We start from the raw sequence: 20,005 nt of genomic DNA, 5'->3' as shown, positions 1-20,005 counted from the left end.
TAATTTAAGATAAAAAAAAGAAAAAGCTGAGTGCACACAAGCCTAACCCACTCCCCTACCTGGATTATTGGCACACAATTCTTTGGAATCAAACAAAATCCTCTAGTTCATATAAACTCCATCGACCTTAGAAGTTACGACTCCCTAACATACAGCAGCTTTTTTCAATAAAAGCCACTGTTCTTGTCACCTCACACAATTCTCATATCTCCCTTATCTTGGAGAGGCCAAATTTACCTACTTAATAAGTATGTGTGGTTTAACAATAGTTCCCTTGGCAAAGATGGGATAATTTTGAACAAAAATTAAAACTAAGTTTACTTCTTGCTCAGCCTAGTATGTAAGTAAGCAGATACTTACAATAAAGCCTGTTGTTGTTGAGTCAATTCTGACTCATAGAGACCCTCTAGGGCAGAGAAAAACTGTCCCACAGTGTTTCCAAGGCTGTAATCTTTACAGAAGCAGACTGCCACATCTTTCTCCCCCAGAGTGGCTGTTGAGTTTGAACCTCAGAACATTAGGTTAGCAGCCAAGCTTAACCACTGCACCACCAGGGCTCCTTAGATACCAATGATGCTTTATTCTGAATTAGCTGCACAAAAAATATGAATTCCTTTAGTTTTTTCCTAGCTGAGAGGGGAAACTGATCAGACTCTAAAGTTTTCAGGGTTTATTTATAAGAATGACTTTGATATTTGTTCATCAAGAAACTTTACAAGATTCTGAGTGTGGAAGGAAGCAGGCCATCTTCAGAGGCAGAGAGAGAAGTAATCTTGGATTAAATGGAAGCAAGGTGGGAACATTCCAAATTCTTTACCACCCAAGAAGCTTTCTGTAATTCTAAACACATTCATTATTTCAACATTATCTCTACTGCTGTTTATGTACACCCCAGGTGACACCTGGCTTCATTACAGACACCTTCAAATCAGCACTGTCTGTCTGTCAACGCTCAGAGTCTCAGTCAATGTGGGAAGCTGGGGTTATGAATGAACACAAGTCTTACAAAAAGCCACTCTTCCATTCTGAGAAACTACTTGTAAACAAAGTAATTAAGAATGAGAAATCTCATTTGAATCCATTGTCCATAATTTCAGAAGGGAGTTAGATACAACAATTCTTGTGCCTGGGTTGGTGATGGACTTCATTAAATGATCAAAGGAAATATGCCTGGCAGACAACAATAATAAAAACTACTATTAGCTGACTACTTAAAATATGATAGGCACTGTGCCAAGCATTTTACATAGACTCACCTTTTTTTTTTTTACATAGAATCATCTCATTTAATTCTTACAATACCACTTCACAGATGATAAAACTGAAGATCAGAAAAGTACTGTTAACTTGTAAGTACTACTAGAATACTAAGTGGCAAAGCCACTTATTCAAACTCAAGCCTACCTGATTACAAAGCTTGTGTTCTTTCCTACTAGGCTAACAGGCTTTAACATTAAGTATGCTGATGCTCTTCAATGTGGTCACTTTATGCAGAAAATGTATCAAGCAGAGGGAAAAACATCTTGTCATTTGGGCACATAAGAAGTAGGCTGGGGAAACAGAATGTTTCTCCGTTGGGTTTATTCACCCTCATTTCCCTTCAGGGGCTCTATGGAGCATTCTGGTATATTTTACCTCTGTATCCTCTGTGGTTCCAGTTCCAGCTGAACTTGTGACAATTCCAAATCGCTCCTTCCTCTTTTTCAGCTTCTCATCATCTTCAGACTATTCGGGGGCAAAGAAAAAGGTTGAAACAAGATAGCTTCAGTTCACAAGGTAAATGGAATAAAATTATAATTTACTGGTCACAATACGCTGACCAACCTTGTGTCAAGAGCCAAGGATCACAGAAACAAAAATGGATAAAAAACTGAATAAGCCAGCATGTAGCATATTGTAACTAGGGCCTCAATATTCACAAGACAAATATAGTCAAGAAACAGTAAGAAACATCCATAAAACAAATTTCTGTGTTCAAGAAATTCTGGTAGTTCAGATATGAAAAACTGAGCCCTGTAACCAAAGAAGGGATTTACGATTACTATGAGTTGGAGCTGGCCATTCTGTTTTAGTTTTAAAAATTGAGCTACTGTTCAGTATACTCTCCATTGTATATATTCCCATTAGGACCTACACCTAGTCACTTTATGTAGCCCACCATAACAGTTATTTGCTCCTTCTCTGCCTCCTGCTCGGAAACCCTGGGGGTGGCATAGTGGTTAAGTGTTACAGCTGCTAACCCGAAGGTTGGCAGTTCAAATCCACCAGGCACTCCTCCGAAACTCTACGGGGCAATTCTGCTCTGTCCTGTAGGGTCACTATGAGTCGGAATCGACTTGATGGCAACAGGTTTGGTTTTTTTTTTTGTTACCTTCCCCTCACATCCTCTCACCAGTAATTAAAAGCTCAGCACTAGGATTAGTAAACATCTAAAATCAGGTGGGCTCCCTGGGTCTGTTATTTTCCACAAAAAGGATTTTCTAGAGCTTGGCACATCTAGATAAAGATCCTTTCCTCTCATACAACTCAAGAGACTTTCTACTCCATACACGTATACCCACCCTCGCCATGAGGCAGGACAGTTTCTTTGACGTTATTTACAAAAGGTAACAAACGTAAGGCCAGGTCAAAAGACTTCAAACAACCTTTGATGTGGAATTTTTTTTTTAACCTGAAGGAGTTTATGGTCTTGCAGCTCTGTGTTTCTTGTTGTTCGTAGATGCCATCGAACCAGTTCTGACTCACAGTGACCTTTATGTACAACAGAATGAAACAATGCCTTGTCTTATGCCATCCTCATAATCTTTGCTATGTTTGAGCCCATTACTACAGCCACTGTGTCAATCCGTCTTGTTAAGCATCTTCTTTTTCACTGACACTACGTTACCAAGGATGATGTCCTCCAGGGACTGGTCCCTCCTGCTAACATATCCAAAGTACATGAAATGAGTCTTACCATCCTCACTTCTAAGGAGCATTCTGGCTGTACTTCTTCCAAGACAGATTTGTTCGTTCTTTTGGCAGTCCACAGAATATTCTGTATTCTTCGCCAACACCATAATTCAAAGGCATCAATACTTCTTTGATCTTCCTTATTCACTGTCCGGCTTTTGCATGCATATGAAGTGATTGCAAATACCACGGCTTGGGTCAGGTGAACCTTAATCCTCAAAGTAACATCTTTGTTTTTAACACCTTAAAGAGGTCTGTCCAATGCAATATGCTGTTTGATTTCTTGAATGCCGTTTCCATGATCACTGATTGTGGATCCAGGTAAAATGAAATCCTTGACAGCTTCAATCTTTCCTCCATTTATCATGATGTTGCTTACTGGCCCAGTTTTGAGGATTTTTGTTTTCTTTATGTTGAGCTGTAATCCATGCTAAAGGCTGTAGTCTTTGATCCTCATCACAAAGTTGTGTTATCTGCATATCATAGGTTGTTAATGAGTCTTCCTTCAATCTTGATGTTGTGTTCTTCATATAGTTCAGTATGATGAAAGGACACAACCCTGATGCACATCTTTCCTGATCTGAAACCACACAGTATCCCTTTGTTCTGTTCGAACTACTGGCTCTTGGTCTCTATACAAGTTCCACATGAGCACAATTAAAGTGTTCTGTAACTTCCATTCTTCCCAATGTTATCCACAATTTGTTATGATCCACATTGTCAAATGCCTTTGCACAGTCAATAAAACACAGGTAAACATCTTTCTGGTATTTCTGCTTTCAGTCAGGGTCCATCTGATATCAGCAATGATATCCCTGGTTCCACGTCCTCTTCTGAATTTACGTTGAATTTCTGCCAGTTCCCTGTGGATATACTGTTGTAGCTGCTTTTGAATTATCTTTAGCGAACTTTTACTTGTGTGTGATATTAATGATATTGTTCAATAGTTTCTGCATTCTGTTCGATCACCTTTCTTTGGAATAGGCACTAAAGGGGCACACCAGCCCAGGGGCAAGGACTAGAGGGCAAGAGGGGACAGGAAACCTGGTAATAGGGAACTCAAGGTGGAGAAGGGAGAATGCTGACATGTCGTGGGGTTATTAACCAATGTCATAAAACAATACGTGTACTGTTTAATGAGAAACTAGTTTGCTCTGCAAACCTTTATTTAAAGTACAATAAAAAATATATATATACACACACACACAACTGAAAATGGAGCTATGCTATAAAAAATTAATAAATAAAATAAAAGTGCAACTCTGGCTTTGGGAAAAAAAAAAAAAAAAAGGCATCCCTTCCAGTGGGTTGGCCAAGTAGCTGTCTTCCAAATTTTCTGGTATGGACCAGTGAGCACTTTTAGCGCTGCATCTGTTTGTTGAAACATCTCAACTGGTATTCTGTCAATTCCTAAAGCCTTGTTTTACCCAATTCCTTCAGTGCAGCTTAGACTCTTCCTTCAGTACCACTGGTTCCTGATCATGTTACCTCCTGAAATGACTGAACGACAACCAATTCTTTTTGCTACAGTAACACACTGTGTATTTCTTCCATCTTCTTTTGATGTTCCTGCGTCGTTCAATATTTTCCCCATAGGATCCTTCAATACTGCAACTTAAGGCTTGAATTTTCTGTTCAGTTCTTTCAGCTTGAAAGATGTCAAGTGTATTGTTCCCTCTTGGTTTTCTAACTCCAGATTTTTGTATAATTTAATTATAATATTTTACTTTGTCTTCTCGAGCCCCCCCCCTTGAAATCTTCTGATCAGCTCTTTCACTTCATCGCTTCTTCCATTCACTTTAGCTACTCTTCGTTCAAGAGCTGCATTTTAGGCGCCCCCAAACCACAGAATAGAAAGCAATCAAGAGACATGCAGAAACACAGGAATCCTTCCAATACCCCGACCCTCAAACCCAATCAAAAAGTTGCCTTTTGAAAAAAAAAAAAAAAAATTGCCTTTGTCTCTATGAACACAGGAGTCACCTTTATGATCAAAAGCAGGGCAGCTATCTAGCTTTCTGTGCTCAATTTGTTTCACTAGTCCAGCTCTTTAAACACAGCAGGTAGGAATACTGCTTATTTTGGCTTTCTTCTTGAGAAACGTTTCCATTTTCTCTTTTGCTGCACATGCTTTCTAGTGAGAAGTAAGAGAGCTAAAAAACCCTGGTGATGCAATGGTTAAGCACTCAGCTACTAAGCAAAACGTTGGCAGTTCAAACCCACCAGTGGCTCTGCAGGAGTAAAGTCCTGGTGATCTGTGCCTGTAAAAAATTACAGCCTAGAAACCCTATGGGGCAGTTCTACTCTGTCACATTGGGTTACTGTGATGGTTAATGTTATGTGTCAACTTGGCTAGGCTATGATTCTCAGTGGTTTAGCAGACACTGGACTGGTTGATCTTCCGTAACGTGTGATATAATACAATCACCTCCATGATGATATCTGATACAATCTCTTCCATGATGAGATCTGCTACGAGCAGTCAATAAGTTGAAAGGGGAGTTTCTCTGGGGTGTGTGGCCTGCTTCTAGTATCTAAATGGATGTTCCAGCAAGGCTCACTCTCCTCTGGATCTGAAGGATTCTATAGGGAAAATATTAAACAACGCATGAAGCATCAAAAGAAGATGGAAGGAATATACAGAGTCACTATACTAAAAAGAACTGGTCGATGTTCAACCATTTCATGAGGGAGCATATGATCAGGAACCGATGGTACTGAAGGAAGAGGTCCAACCTGCACTGAAGCAACTGGGGAAAAACAAGGCTCCAGGAATTGACGGAATACCAACTGAGATGTTTCAACAAACGGATGCAGTGCAGGAAGTGCTCACTGGTCTATACCAGAAAATTTGGAAGACAGCCACTTGGTCAACCCATCGGAAGAGAAGCATATTTGTGCCCGTTCCAAAGAAAGGTGACCCAACCGAATGTGGAAGTTACTGAACAATTTCATTAATATCACACGCAAGTAAAATTTTGCTGAAGATCCCTCAAAAGCGGCTGCAGTACTACATCAACAGGGAACTGGCAGAAATTCAAGCCAGATTCAGAAGAAGCCGTGGAAGTAGAGATATTACTGGTGATGTTCGACGGATCCTGGCTGAAAGCAAAGAATACCAGAAAGATGTTTACCTGTGTTTTATTGACTATGCAAAGGTATTCAAGTGTGTGGATCATAACAAATTATGGGTAATACTGGGAAGAATGGGAATTCCAGAACATTTAATTGTGCTCATGAGGAACTTGTACATAGATCAAGAGGCAGTTATTGAAACAACAAGGGGATACTGTGTGAGTTCAAGTCAGGAACGGTGTGCACCAGGGTTGTATTCTTTCACCATACTTATCCCATCTATATGCTGAGCCAATAATCCAAGGAGCTGGACTATAGGAAGAAGTATGGGGAATCAGGATTGGAGGAAGACTCATTAACAACCTGCGTTATGCAGACGACACAACCTTTCTTGGTGAAAGTGAAGAGGCCTTGAAGCACTTACTAATGAAGATCAAGGACTACAGTCTGCATTATGGATTATAGCTAATATAAAGAAAACAAAAATCCTCACAACTGAACCAATAAGCAACATCATGATAAATGGAGAAAAGGCTGATTTCATTTTACTTGGATCCACAATCAACACCCATGAAAGCAGCGGTCAAGAAATCAAGTAGCACACTGCATTGGGCGAATCTGCTGCAAAAGATCTCATTGGAGTGTTAAAAAGGAAAGGTGTCACCTTAGCCTTCAAGGACACAAGCCATGGTGTTTTCAATCACCTCGTATGCATGTGAAAGTTGGACAATGAATAAGGAAGGCCAAGAAGAATTGATGCTTTTGAATTACGGTGCTGGCGAAGAATATTAAATACACCGTGGAGTGCCAAAAGAACAAACGAATCTGTCTTGGAAGAAGTGCAACCAGAATGCTCCTCAGAAGCAAGGATGGCGAGACCATGCCTCACATACTTTGGACATGTTATCAGGAGAGATCAGTCCCTGGAGAAGGACATTATGGTTGGTGAGGTGGAGGGCCAGCGAAAAAGAGAAGAGGAAGACCCTCAAGGAGATAGACTGACACAGTGGCTGCAACAATGGGCTCAAGCATAGCAACAACTATAAGGATGGATCGGGCAGTGTTTTGTTCTGTTGTACATAAGGTCGCTGTAAGTCGGAACTGACCGGACAGCACCTAATAGCAACAACAACAAAAACATTTGAGTAGCATGGTACTGTGCTAAGTTCTTTACATGCAGCATCTCATTTATTTCTGATAAGTAGGTACTATGAGTAAATTCACTGCATAGATAAGAAAACTGAGACTTAGAGAGGAGAGGGTAAGTAACTTGCCTAAAGTCTCACAAATAGTAAGCGGCAGAGCCAGGATTGGAACCTAGATGATTTTACTTGAGAATCTGTTTTCCTAATTTCACCATCTCCTCAAGTTATCTCAGTTAAGAACAGTAGCAGAATGGAGGAAGTGCTCGATTCCCAAAGGAGGAAGGATCACCAGGACACTTAGCTAAAAGTAGTTGTGAGCTACTTTAACAACTTCCATATTAACTCACAAAATATACTGGGTCAATATTAGTATCCTGTCCCCTTTCTACCATGTTATATGCCTCTTCTTTGTAACTGAATATGGATCTAGAGAAAGAACCCCAGTTAGTAATCTTACACTAAAGTCTTTCTCACCTGAATTTTTTTCTAACTTTGCTTAATGAACTATTCCATCTGTAGAACCGTAATAAAATAATCAGGATTTCAAAACAAACAAAAACCCCACAAGCTTTACCATATTTTTCTTTGCCAAGGTCACTGGTTAAAGTTTTCTTGATTTTTTTCAATCACCAGTGAGATAAACGTGAATAAGGGATATAAATGGAGATTTTGAAATAAGAATTCCCAGAATGTTCTAGATGAAATATCTCCATTTTGGCCAAGTGGGAAACAGTTTGGGGGAGAGGGGTAGCATCCTATATCCTTCTGAGGGAGAAACAAGGCTAGACCAATATCTTGCTGAACCACCACTACATACTTTCATACTTTTTTTTCATGCAATTCAGTGCAGTAAGTTCAAGTCACAGAAAAGGAGATGCTACTTTTGAATCTCAGGCACTCTCTCAGCACAAACCCTGAGGCTACTCCTCCTTTCACGGATCTTATCACAAAGCATATGTCCACTTGGAATGTGTGGGACAGCTTTTCCCCTAGTTCTCCTTTTGCTACTTCATGAAATGGAGAATTTGAATCCTAAATTAAATCTCCTTTTGAGCTTAAAAGTGAGGAAAGAGAGACAGGAAAAGGAGAGGGGATGCCACTAAGGACTAGTGTTAAGTATCAGAGATCTCCCCATGAGCTTCCCTTTTTAATAAGATCTTTGGTGCCTCTCCTGGAGATCCAGGCAGAGCATCTGCTCCAACTCACCAGGGGTATTAGGGAGGAAAAAACAATACAGCTCCCCTCACCCCTAACAAACAGCGTGCCCACCCCTCACCACAGAGACCAGTGAGGGTTTTATTTATTTTGTGCATGCCTGCCCTTCCCTCCCCACCCAGCTCTCCTCAGCTCCCCTCCTAAAACCTCCTTCCTCCTTGCCCTGCAGGGAAAGTGCACAACAGGCTCAGTAAATCAACACAGTTCTAATGATCTCTCTCACTTGACCCTTCTAGCGTGACGGTGTCGCATGGAAACAAACGTACAATAAACTTCACTCCATCTTTAGCTCCTTGCTGACAGGTTTTGATTCATGGGATGGCGAGACCCATCTGAGGGAAATTACCTCGATCAAAACGCATCTCTCTCTGCATTCATCAGGCCCAATGCTCCCCCGGGCCATGCTCAAGTGCACAAATGGGGTTGTGCATCTGCAGGCAGCACTGACCCCTCTAGCTCAGTGTCATATGCATTTGTAAACCTTTCCCTTCTTCATCCCTCCCCCACTTCCCTCTCACAAACCCTCAACCATTAACAAATCTCTTTCTTTACATGCAAGCTCCTGTGTGGGAAGAGAAGTGCTTGAAACTGAAGCGCCCTTATTTCTTATCAAAAGCAAACCCCTCAAAACATACAACTTGCATTCAAAATCAGAGAAGAAACCTGTTCTCACCGACGAAACACTGGCATTGGATGTTCACTGATCCATATACTTCACTTTCCCCACCCTCTCACTCCTCAAGATTTAAACAGTAAGCCAACTTGACTGATGCCAATAATTTCAGCATACACAACACCCTCATACTACCCAATAACTACCTAGTTTGTCTTTTTTAAATCTCACTGATACAAATGACAAAGAGGATTGTGCAAAAGAGAGAGTGCCCATGTAAGCAGCACAGGACAGAAAGCATGATCTACACTTAATAAAGCTAAACATCCTCTATGAATCACTATCACTGTATTTTCCATATGGAATAAGGTAGCTTCAAAATGAGGCCCTTAGAAGACAATCTACTTTTCAAAATTCACTTGTTTCTCTTTCATATTTGGAAAATCTCTAGGTAATTAAAACAAAATCTGCTCAGGGAAAAGAGAAATTCAAGGCTGCCCCAAGATACAAATTACATGTGTGAAAGTGCTTACAAAAGGTATTGAATACATGTAAACTATTATTTTTATTGCCACATTCCTCTTGGTCTTGGAACCAATTCTGAGAACACCAACAAAATTTTAAAGCTAACAAAGGTGAGCGGCAACAGACAAAAATATTACTGACTGGCATAAATGTCATTTATTCTTCTTCTAGATAAGCAGTGAAGTCACCAAAAGTTGGTAAGAATCAAACCCATTACAAAGGTAACAAAGAAACTCCCTTTAGCTGCAAGGGAAATGAATATTTGGACAGACGACTAGGGTTAGGATTAAACTCTAGGGTGTGAAGAGTAGTAAATGGGTAAGACTGTAGTCTTCTCCATAACCACCTTCTCTTTTGGATATCCTCAAAATCTAGGCAGCTAGGCTTTACTCAATAACAGCTACAAAAACTGGTGTCTATATAAGGTAATATCTGAGGGAACTGAAGAGGAGCCAACCTCCATCTCTACAGACCCAATGCCAGCTAGACCCATTCTAGAGGCCCTTGAAGAATGCTTTCACTGAATTATACAACTTCAGTTTATATGTTTTTCAATACTGAAATCATAAAATTCATTCATTCATTCAAATATCGACTGAGTGTCTACTTTGAGTCAGGTACTTTCTGGGCAATGGAAATACAGAGATAAGTAAGACAATGATCCTTAACCTCACGGGCTTACTAACTCACCACTGAGTTACTGTAAAGATGTGTGTCATCATTTATTACATTATTATTATGAGGACCCATGGGAAAAATTTCTTTCTAGTTCAGGGGACCCAGAATAGTTACCCTTTTCCTGAGCAACTTGTTTGCTTTATGTTGTGAACTCTATGAATCACTGTGAACAGTGCAACTGTGTTTTGTCTTTCTACTGACTGCTGTCAAGTTTGAAGCTAAATGTGTGGCCTATCTCTGGCAAGTGGTTTTTGGAAATATTTCTATTAGAAAGGAGAAGCCAGAAACACTGAGTTGAGAGAGAAAAGTGTTAGGAACATGAGATCCAGAGACAGAGATTCAACACTCAGATCCTGAGACAGAAGCTTAGAAGGCAATATAAAGTACAGTTTAGTTACAGTTTAGTTACAGGGTTGTTGCTGGTTCTTTTTAAGAACTTACTCCGCTCTAAACATAACAGGAGTAATTTAAAAATACCCCACTGCCCTGAGAAGAAAAAAGAGAGGGGAAGAAAATACCAGGTTATAACTAGAAATTTTAAATTAAGGGCACTTGGCAATGGTTTCCATGGTATATGCACTGTAGTCGGAAATTAGGTCCCAAATGGAAGATCACCTATAATGACTGGCACCTTAATATTAGTTTTTTTTTTTTTTTTTTTAAAGGCAAAGAGTATCAAGGATAATGTTTCTACCCAAAATGGAGTTCCAGCTTTACCTTCTAAAACCAACTTGTGTCTTTCTTCAAGATTCAAATTTCAGAGACCATTTTTCAAAACTTACTAATTTTATCCTGAATACAATAAAGAAAATTGTTCCAAGCTTGGTGGCCCTGTGTGCTAGGGCTATTTGCTCTGCCAAAAAGAATCCAGTTTGATGGGCTATGTGCTGAAAGCATTCACCTTCTTCATTCTTATTACCAGTGCCACTCTGGATCATAAAGAGGAACTAAGAGAAACAAAACAGTGACTCAAGTGTAACCCAATTTGAACTCAGTAATTTCCAAAAACACAAATAAGAGATTCAAATGAGAGATGCCCTCTCTATTCTTTAAGACCAAAAGAATTAACCAACCAAGGCACTGTTCCTGGTTAGTGCAAGAGGCTCACTCACTCTTCATCCCTTCTTACATCATGTGTGAGAAGCTAAAATTCCAATCTAAAGAATTCAGTCAGTGATAACCTTACAAGGGGCATATTAGGGAAGCTCAGGTACTACAACTATATTTTTCCTTGAAGGTCTTTTCCCTTGAGTGCTGGAAGAGACTGATAGTGAGCCAAGATGGTCACATTTTACAAAAATAACAAATAACTGACCCGTTTTGTAAATGAATTACCATACTATCATGCTAAGAGTTCTCAGGTCTATCTGATTTTCCGAGGGAATGTAAGGTAAGAGTGAGGCAAAAAGGGGAAAAAAAAAAAAAAGGAGCTTTATGGTCACTTTCCTGAATCTCACTGCCCACGTGACCCTTGGCAGGATGAAAAGCAGAGCCTGGGGGCTTTCAGGCGATGGTAGATTAATGATGACATGGCCTTGACTTCCCAGAGGTAAAGGTTATGAAACACTCCAGGGTAAGTGGGCTTCCAATTTCATACTCTCAGGGTGAATGACAGCAACTGATGGTTTTTCTCTCAGAAACACTTCACTGCTTAAACACACAGCTGTCACCTCCCTGCCCCAGTTTCAGAAATTCATCTGTTTATTCCTAGGCCTTTATGTCAGCCAGATCACAAATATGGGGTGGTCCCCAAAACCAATGCACAGAGCCTAAGCAGGAGAAAAATGGACTAGGAGAGGATATGCCACCCTAGCAAATACGTGGGAAAAAGGTACTCCAATACTCCCCACACACATACACGTAACATACCTCCCCATTACAACCCTCTTACCTACTCTCAGCAATCACCTTCAACTGTGAGATCAGAGTCAACTTTCTAGGGCAAGTAGGGTGTTAGGAACTTTAAAGTTATACCCGATTTAGACCACCAGGAATTGTATCTCCACCTATCTTCTGAAGATTTGAAGGAGGAGAACACAGAACCAAACACTCTTCTGTTTGGTTTAGCTCAGAATCACTCTTCTGACTCATTAGTTTCCATCTCTCTTTCTTTCTCTTGTCCAAATCAAGCTCTGCCCCCACCCCCTACTCCTCTCCAACCCCAGAGGAGGTCGTCTCGGTCTTGCTTTGGCTGATTGTAGGACAAAGCAAGGCAGGTGGAGGAAATGAAGGCTTCACACTTGAGACCCCCGGAAACCAAGTTTCTATTAAAAGTCCCCACTTCCCTCCCTTAAAAGCCAGGAAGCTGCTGCTTTTAAGGATAAGCGATGCAGAGCTTTGGCAGAAATGTCAAGAAGTCAACAGAGGGAAGCTAAATCTTTTGAGGGGAGGTTAAGGGTAATGCTGCCTTACCCAAAATATACAGAGAATGAAGGAGGACAATTACCTGAGCATTCAGAAATTTAGAATGAACACTATGAAAACAGATTCTTTTTCACCTGGAAAATCTAAAAATACAGATTCCTGGCCTCACCCCAACCTAATAAATCTGAATCTCAAAGTGAAAGGTCTAGAGAGCTGTATTTTAAAAAGGCTCCCCTGGTGATTCTTAATGTGCAGCCTATTTGGGAACAACTGCAAATCACTTTGACAAAGTACAGACCAAAATTTAGAAAAAAAGTTTTTCTCCCAAGTCCAAATAAGGCTACCATCCCACTCCAATACCCCCACCCAAACACTAAGGGCCTTCCAAATAAGTTTATGCTCCCCCCAAACAGGATATATATATATCTCAGCTATAGTGATGTGAAGGGAAAGAGAGAGCTGGGAACGAATCACATCTGGCTTGGAGGAGCCCACCTGTGTCACTACCTTCCTAGAATTCAAATGCATAGAGGAGTGGAGTGTGTCTTTCACCAGAGTAGTTCAAATATAATCTCCTTCACAATAATACATCATCACTGTTAGGGATTTAAAGATTCAATATTTGACACAAATTCCAAATATGGTATGCCCTGAAAAGACATTTCTATTTCTGTTCTAAGAATCTGCTTTGGAAATAAGAAGGTAAGATATGTTTAAATATGATTTTAAAAAACATGGGCAAAGAGCAGCAAAGAAAAGGGAGTTAACGTTTTCTAGATCTTCACAAGGGATCAAGGATTTCATTAAAAACAGGGCCTGCACCAGTATGCAAATATTACCACCGAGTATCCCCCTGTACAATATCCCCAAATTCGATTACCTGCCTCATCCCCACCTCCATCTCCAAAATGCTACAGGATTTTATTTGACCTGCTTCAGCTACTAGGCATGAAAAACAACTTTGTATTTGGGTGCATGTGTTAAGAAATGAATTATCATGTAGTTATTAAACCTTTTTGGTTATGGGTTTTTATTAAACCTTATTTGAATTGAACCCATATGTATTTTTAAAAATAAAGTGTTACTTCTCTTTATCAGTCTTACCCAAAGAACACTATTAACTGTTAACCTCTCAAGTATTAAAATATATCTTAAACATTCTTATAATGTTAAAGTTCTCACATCATGGAGTCTTTTAACACCAAAATTTCCCACCATAAAACTAACAACACACAGACTTTGAAGGCTGAGTAGACCTGGATTCATACCGTTAGCTCACATTTCACCACAGTCAGGAAGAATATCTGGAGTGACAACCAGCAACTGTTACCCCAAAATTGACATACAAGTAGACATACAAGCAGATACAATATGACTTACAGGTAGGTTTTAAAAACTGTTCACTAAAAGTTTAGGAAACTCTGATGGCACAGTGGTTAAGAGCGATAGCCGCTAACCAAAAGGTCTGCAGTTCACATTCCCCAGGCACTCCTTGGAAACCCCATGGGGCAGCTCTACTCTGTCCTATAGGGTAGCTATGAGTTGAAATCGACTCAGCAGCAGCGGGTTTTGGCAGGTAGGTTTTAAAAATTGTTTACTAAGAGTGGCGCTTTTTTTTTTTAACTGCCACTCTTAGTGAACAATAATTCCCTATGATCCCATCCACTTGGCTTGCAAAAATAACTGAAGGTATTTAAAAGTAAAACAGACTCAACAAAATACATCATTCTCCTCCTTTTCTAGGCTGTGTTTCCTGTGCGGCAAAGACCATTGGGGTACCACAAAGAAGCATAAAACTTGTTTTTTATCAAAGTCATCAGTTCTGACATGTTAGAAGAAGGAATGCAAAGACATTAGTGGGGGCAGTGCGTTGAGCAGGGAAGACAGAAAAGAAAGTGAGTTTTTTTCTTTCTAAAACTTCCTCACCCCTAGTTCTTTGGGTTCAAATTCAATGAATGAAATCAGAGAGAGAAAAATGAAATTAAAAGGTACAAGATCCTAGTAGTCTTAACCATGCATCTTAGAGAAGTCTAACCCTCTATCGGAAACTTCCCAAATACCCAGTTTATAAAAATTAGGGCAAAGCACCAGCCACATACATTGTTGATACAATATCAAAACTTTAATCTTGCTTCCCTAAATTTTTAAAGCTTTCCTCTTAAAATGCCCAACCTATATTCCTAACATTTTTCGTTCAACGTTTTTTCATACATAGCTAGACAAAAAAAAAAAAAGTGTTATGAGGGTGAGTGGGGTAATGGGAGGGTAGAAAGAAAAGTTGAGCAAAGTAAAACCTGACTCCTATTTCTCTGCTTAAAATTAGAATACATTTTCAAGAGCCCTGGGCAGAAGAGAGAAAAATTCCATTCTGCCTCTTTACTCTTCTAAATTCCTATAGCCAAGTGGTTCAACAGCAGTTGAATGGCATACATAATGACATCATTGATTAGAACCATAATAGAAGAGAGTGAGAAGAGCAGGTGGGGGGGGGGGTGGGAAGGGAGGGAGGTGAAGATGTATTTGTGTTACAGACAAAAGACAAGTTCTGTTCCTCAGCAGGGACAAATGAAGAACCAGATGACAGGATAAACTGAGGTCAGAGAGTGTCCCCTATTGTTTTTTCTTTAAACAGCTCCTTCACCACTCCCTCAAGGTTTGTTCCATTGGATGGGTGGAGAGCAGTGTATGTGATTTTATCTTAAAGGGAAGAGGGCAGAGAAGAAAAGAAACAGAAAAAAGACTATACTCAGTGACTATCCTCTCCTCCAAAGCCCCAAAGTATTACCAATTAGAAAGCGATTTAAAGGACTGGTTAAGTTTTATTTGGGCTCTAAATGCCAAAGTTATCCAAGAAAGGCTGGAGACTATTTGGGGCTGTAGCCCTGGTGGTGCAACAGTTTTAGGGCCTTCAGCTACTAACCAAAGGGTTGGCAGTTTGAATTCATCAGTCGCTCCTTGGAAACCCCATGGGGCAGTTCTGTTCTGTCCTATAGGGCTGCTATGAGTGGGAATGGACTCAACAGCAACAGGTATGTGGCGTTGAGTCTTAGTTTTTCCTGAAATTCATTCTCTCTGATATTCACTTCCAACTGCTGCATCTATCTACCATACATCTAACCCATTCTTAACTTTTCTTCCTGCTTAAATCTAAGTTAAAGGAATATAATTTTTTCAAGTGGAAACATTTTTGGGAAAAATGACAAACTAAAGTGAGGGGAGGGGGGCTTTCACCCAAAAGCACTGAGATACAATGACCAAGGAGGCTGATAACTTAGTTTTTTCCCCACTTACAATCCTACTATTTGCATTTTTCTTGATCCCGTGGGGTCCCGTGAGAAAAGGGAATGGAAAACTAAGTACTGCACTTGGCCTAGCACCGCTGCCTGTGTATGTTTGGATGGAAAAGAACCCAAATCTACTTACTAAGCTATTTCTCCAACTTATTTTCCCATCTAATTCTTCTACCATCACCCTTTTTAAAAATATCTTACTAAACTCTTCACCAAAGTTTACGGCTCCTCTCGGGTTCTTGCAGTTCATGTTGGCAATGTCCTATGCACGGCCCCACAATTCTTCCTTTGGAAGAACTCATATCTAAACTCTCTAATAAATCCCAGTATAGACCCTCTGAGAAAGCTGGTGACCAACTTCTACATCCTTAGTATGAACTTATTCCTTGTCTCCACATCCCAATGGCTAACCTCTACACCAAAACCCAGCACGGAGGGGAAAAGCAAACAAACCAACAGTAAGTATTTCTTCATTTATTTCAGATTACAGAAGGGATTCTATATAGAATCAAATAGAAGAGAGTGAGTGACTGGAGACTAACCTGCCATCAGTTAGCCACAATGAAATCTGTGTGCTGGGAGACACTGGTGCCCTCCTGTACTTGGAATTGACTCTTTGTCCCAGCTTCCTCTTTGCTATCTTAACACATTTCAATGACAAGTTCCCCAAAATCAAGGCATGCCCACTATCTCTCTCACCAATGGTGAGCAAAAATATATAAATATACGAAAGGCTCACAAAGGCTCATTTTAAGAATCTACTAGCTATCAGCCTCAACAAGAAGATGGTCAGTGGAAGGACAATTAGTTTTCAATCTTTTTATATTCTGACACAGTATAACACAGAACACAATTATCAGCAACAAAAACTTCAAAAATTACAAGCAAATCAGAGTATTTCAAACTTTTGAAAAGTATTCTTCAAGGCTGATAAGACTTAAGATAACTCATTAGGGAAGTTACCTATATGGAGAGCTAAAAGTGGGGAAAACCAAACCCAGCGCAATAGAGTCAATTCTGACTCATAGCGACCCTATAGGATAGAGTAGAACTGCCCCATAGAGTTCCCAAGGAGCGCCTGGAGGATTCAAACTGCCGACCCTTTGGTTAGCAGCCATAGCACTTAACCACTTCACCACCAGGGTTTCCAAAAGTGGGGAAGACCCAGTAATATTCTAGTAGAAAAGTAAGGAAAATGTACTAAGGTGAGTAGGGATACAACATGCCTATGTGTTCTATTCCTAATCAACAATCAAGAAGCAGTAACATATGCCCCTCACACCTGGGGAGGAAGAACAATTATCAATCAGACTCCAGTTTGCTGTTTAGTACCTACACTTATTTTGTTTTTTCCATACTCACCTAGTTGGATTTCCTATAACTACTTGAATGAATTTTTAACTTCCCAAGTGTGTCAATGTTGAAAAGACAAAACAATCTACTCAATAAGCTACATCAGTTAACACTACAACTATAAGCCCAGATTTAATTTTTACCAAAACGAATGTCCCGTGACCATTATGTATTAACTGAGCTGGCTTCCCATTTTTATTCCCTTTATCGTCCTCTCAGAGGTAAGTTTCCTGTATGTCAGACTACATCCCGTCCTTCACCAATAGGACTGACCCAACAGTACCTCTCTTGGGAAGCACAGAGAACTAACAGAAAAAACCACCAGTGAAGCACAGGAGTGAAAACCTAGCTGGTGATCAATCAGAACCAATCAGGCAGAGGTTATTTATCTGGGTTTTGTTTTGTTTGAAGGGGTGGGAGGTTTCCCAGCTTAGTCACTACAAGGCTTACATGAGAAAAGGCATGCCATTCTATCCTCAAATAGTCCTAAGAGACGGAGCAATTTACAGCCTCTTGTGTAAAAAAAAGTCCATAAATGCCAGTGCCATTCTTGGCCCTGTCACTTCTCATTATTCTAAATCAACAGGATTGTATTCATTGAGAACTGAGCTGGAAACATGAACGGATGGACTTTTCGGGGGTGGGGGGGTGAGTAGAGTTCTTTAGGTTTCTGTATAGTGCCCAATGTGTATAGTATATACAAATGGAGCTGAAAACTGAATATATGAGCAGTCACACAAAATCAGCCCAGATGATTGAAAATTAGGGAATGGTTAATGGTGATGATTAAACAACATGATGAATATAATTAATGTCATTGTACTACACATGTGAAGACGGTAGAAACGGCAAATGTTTTGTTACCTATGTATTTACCAGAAAAAAAAAAAGGTCAGTCCAGGAAGAACAGCAGAGATTCGGTTTCCTCAGACTTGCAATAGGCTCAAGCTATAAATCTAAAATACGAAGAATAGCTGATCAGATTGTGACAGCTGAAAAAAATCAGTCACATACGTTACTGATCTATGGCTCACTTACTCTCACAAACCACTCATATACACTGGTCAGCAAAGTCTAACGAAAGAAACCAGCAACCAATCAGGGCCTTAAGTTTGATCAAGCAAATACAAAGTCTGTGCAATAGAAATGTCCTTCTATTCAGGATACTGGATAGAGAAGAGGAATCTTCACACCACCTACTAGCCTCTACTATTTGTACCATACCAAGCTGAATGAGATCTGTGCCTAGAGAATTCTAAAGCTTAAAGACAGGTGACCTAATTATATAGGAAGAGGTGATACTGGAAAACCCCAGGATAAGCTGGACAGAAGTGTGTTTATCTGGCTACTCAATAAATACAAACTTAATCATGTCACCGACCTCAGTCAACCAAACAAATACTAGGTAACAACTCATTTCTGATAAAGGATAGCCATGCACAAGACTGTGAACCAGGCAATTATTACCAGTGAATGTAGCCAGCCGCAATTTCAGGATTTGGGGTTAAAACACCGCTAGGCTCTTAAAGTTACTTAAAAAACAGAACCTTTCCTTTTCCTCCAACTTTTCTCCTTCTAGATTTATTCTGAATCTGCTTATATTTTCTATGAGTACTAAAAAATTCTAGGCTACAGAAACAGTGGTTCAAACACACGGTCTGATAAAGGATTTCTATGCCACTTCCAAGTGTGAAAGCGTATGGGCTTGAGTTGTCCAATATAATAAACAACAGGCACATTTATTAAAATGTAAAATTTACATGTAAAATTAAAAACTCAGTTCCTCAATCACACTAGCTATATTTCAAGTTGCCAATAACTACATGTGGCTAATGACTACTGTACTAGACAACAGAGATTATGCTACAGACTATTTCTATCATTACAGAAAGTTTTACCGGACAGTGCTAGTCTAGACAGCAAAACTTCAGCATCCTAAACCAAACCCAGTGCTGTCAAGTCAATTTCAACTCACGGGAACCCTATAGGACAGAGCAGAACTGCTCCATAGGGTTTCCAAGGCTGTAAACCATTACGGAAGCACACCGTCCCATTTTCCTCCTGCGGAGCAGCTGGTGGGTTCAAACTATTGACCTTCTGGTTGGCAGTCGGGCGCTTTAACCACCATGTCAGCAGGGCTCCTCAGCATTCCTAGGACATTTTAATGGTTTATGGGGAAAATCAGAGAAAACTATTGAAATCAGGATGGTTCTAAAAATTGGGATTTATGACCACTGTAAAAGAAGACCTACACATAGTCAAAGAGTAAATCTTAAAGTCACAAACCTCCAAGCAAAGCAGTCACTAGAAGAAACCATATATACTGTCGTATACTGCTATTCAAAATGTGGTGTGCCTCCTGGTGTTGGTCCCCAAATTCTAAGTCCAGAAATTGAGAGTTTTTAGAAACTTCCAAAGCAATTTAACATTGCTGTGATATTTTTATTGTATTTTACAAAACTATCAGTTGGCAACAAATTTTAAAAAAACTAGTCTCTTGCAACAGAAAACTTGAAAAGCACTACTCTAAAACATATACAGAAAATATACTATATATACTAGTGAACAATGAATGTTATTAGAGAATGGAGCTCAAAGTCAGAGTTCTTTCTGCCAATTACCATTACCTGATAACAACCCTTCAAAGACTTAAAATGGGAATTAAAAGAAATCTTATCAACGATCAACTAATACGCAGAGAAGTTAACTGACTCAATTAAAGTCATAAAGCCAGTTCTCTGACAGAACTGATTTAAGAAAATTGGAGAAAACTAGTATTTATTGAGGGTCAGAGT

The 20,005-nt window shown here is 39.8% G+C and overlaps 1 protein-coding gene across 3 annotated transcripts in view; it reads right to left on the bottom strand.

Annotated features, from left to right (window-relative positions):
- Positions 1-20,005, bottom strand: part of SARNP (SAP domain containing ribonucleoprotein) — a 45,922-nt gene that overhangs the window by 1,026 nt on the left and 24,891 nt on the right. For 2 of the 3 annotated variants that reach the window (XM_003405109.4, XM_023557318.2), the window contains exon 10: positions 1,636-1,725. In XM_003405109.4, coding sequence (XP_003405157.1) covers positions 1,636-1,725 — 90 coding nt within the window. Of the gene's footprint in view, positions 1-1,635; positions 1,726-4,882; positions 5,536-20,005 lie in introns of those variants that run through there. The other variant, XM_064284092.1, reaches the window with a different exon arrangement.

Source organism: Loxodonta africana, chromosome 4 (genome assembly GCF_030014295.1).
Source record: "Loxodonta africana isolate mLoxAfr1 chromosome 4, mLoxAfr1.hap2, whole genome shotgun sequence".
Taxonomy (NCBI): Eukaryota; Metazoa; Chordata; class Mammalia; order Proboscidea; family Elephantidae; genus Loxodonta; species Loxodonta africana.
Note: the sequence above shows the minus strand (reverse complement) of the source record. Positions and strands in the feature narration are given on the sequence as shown.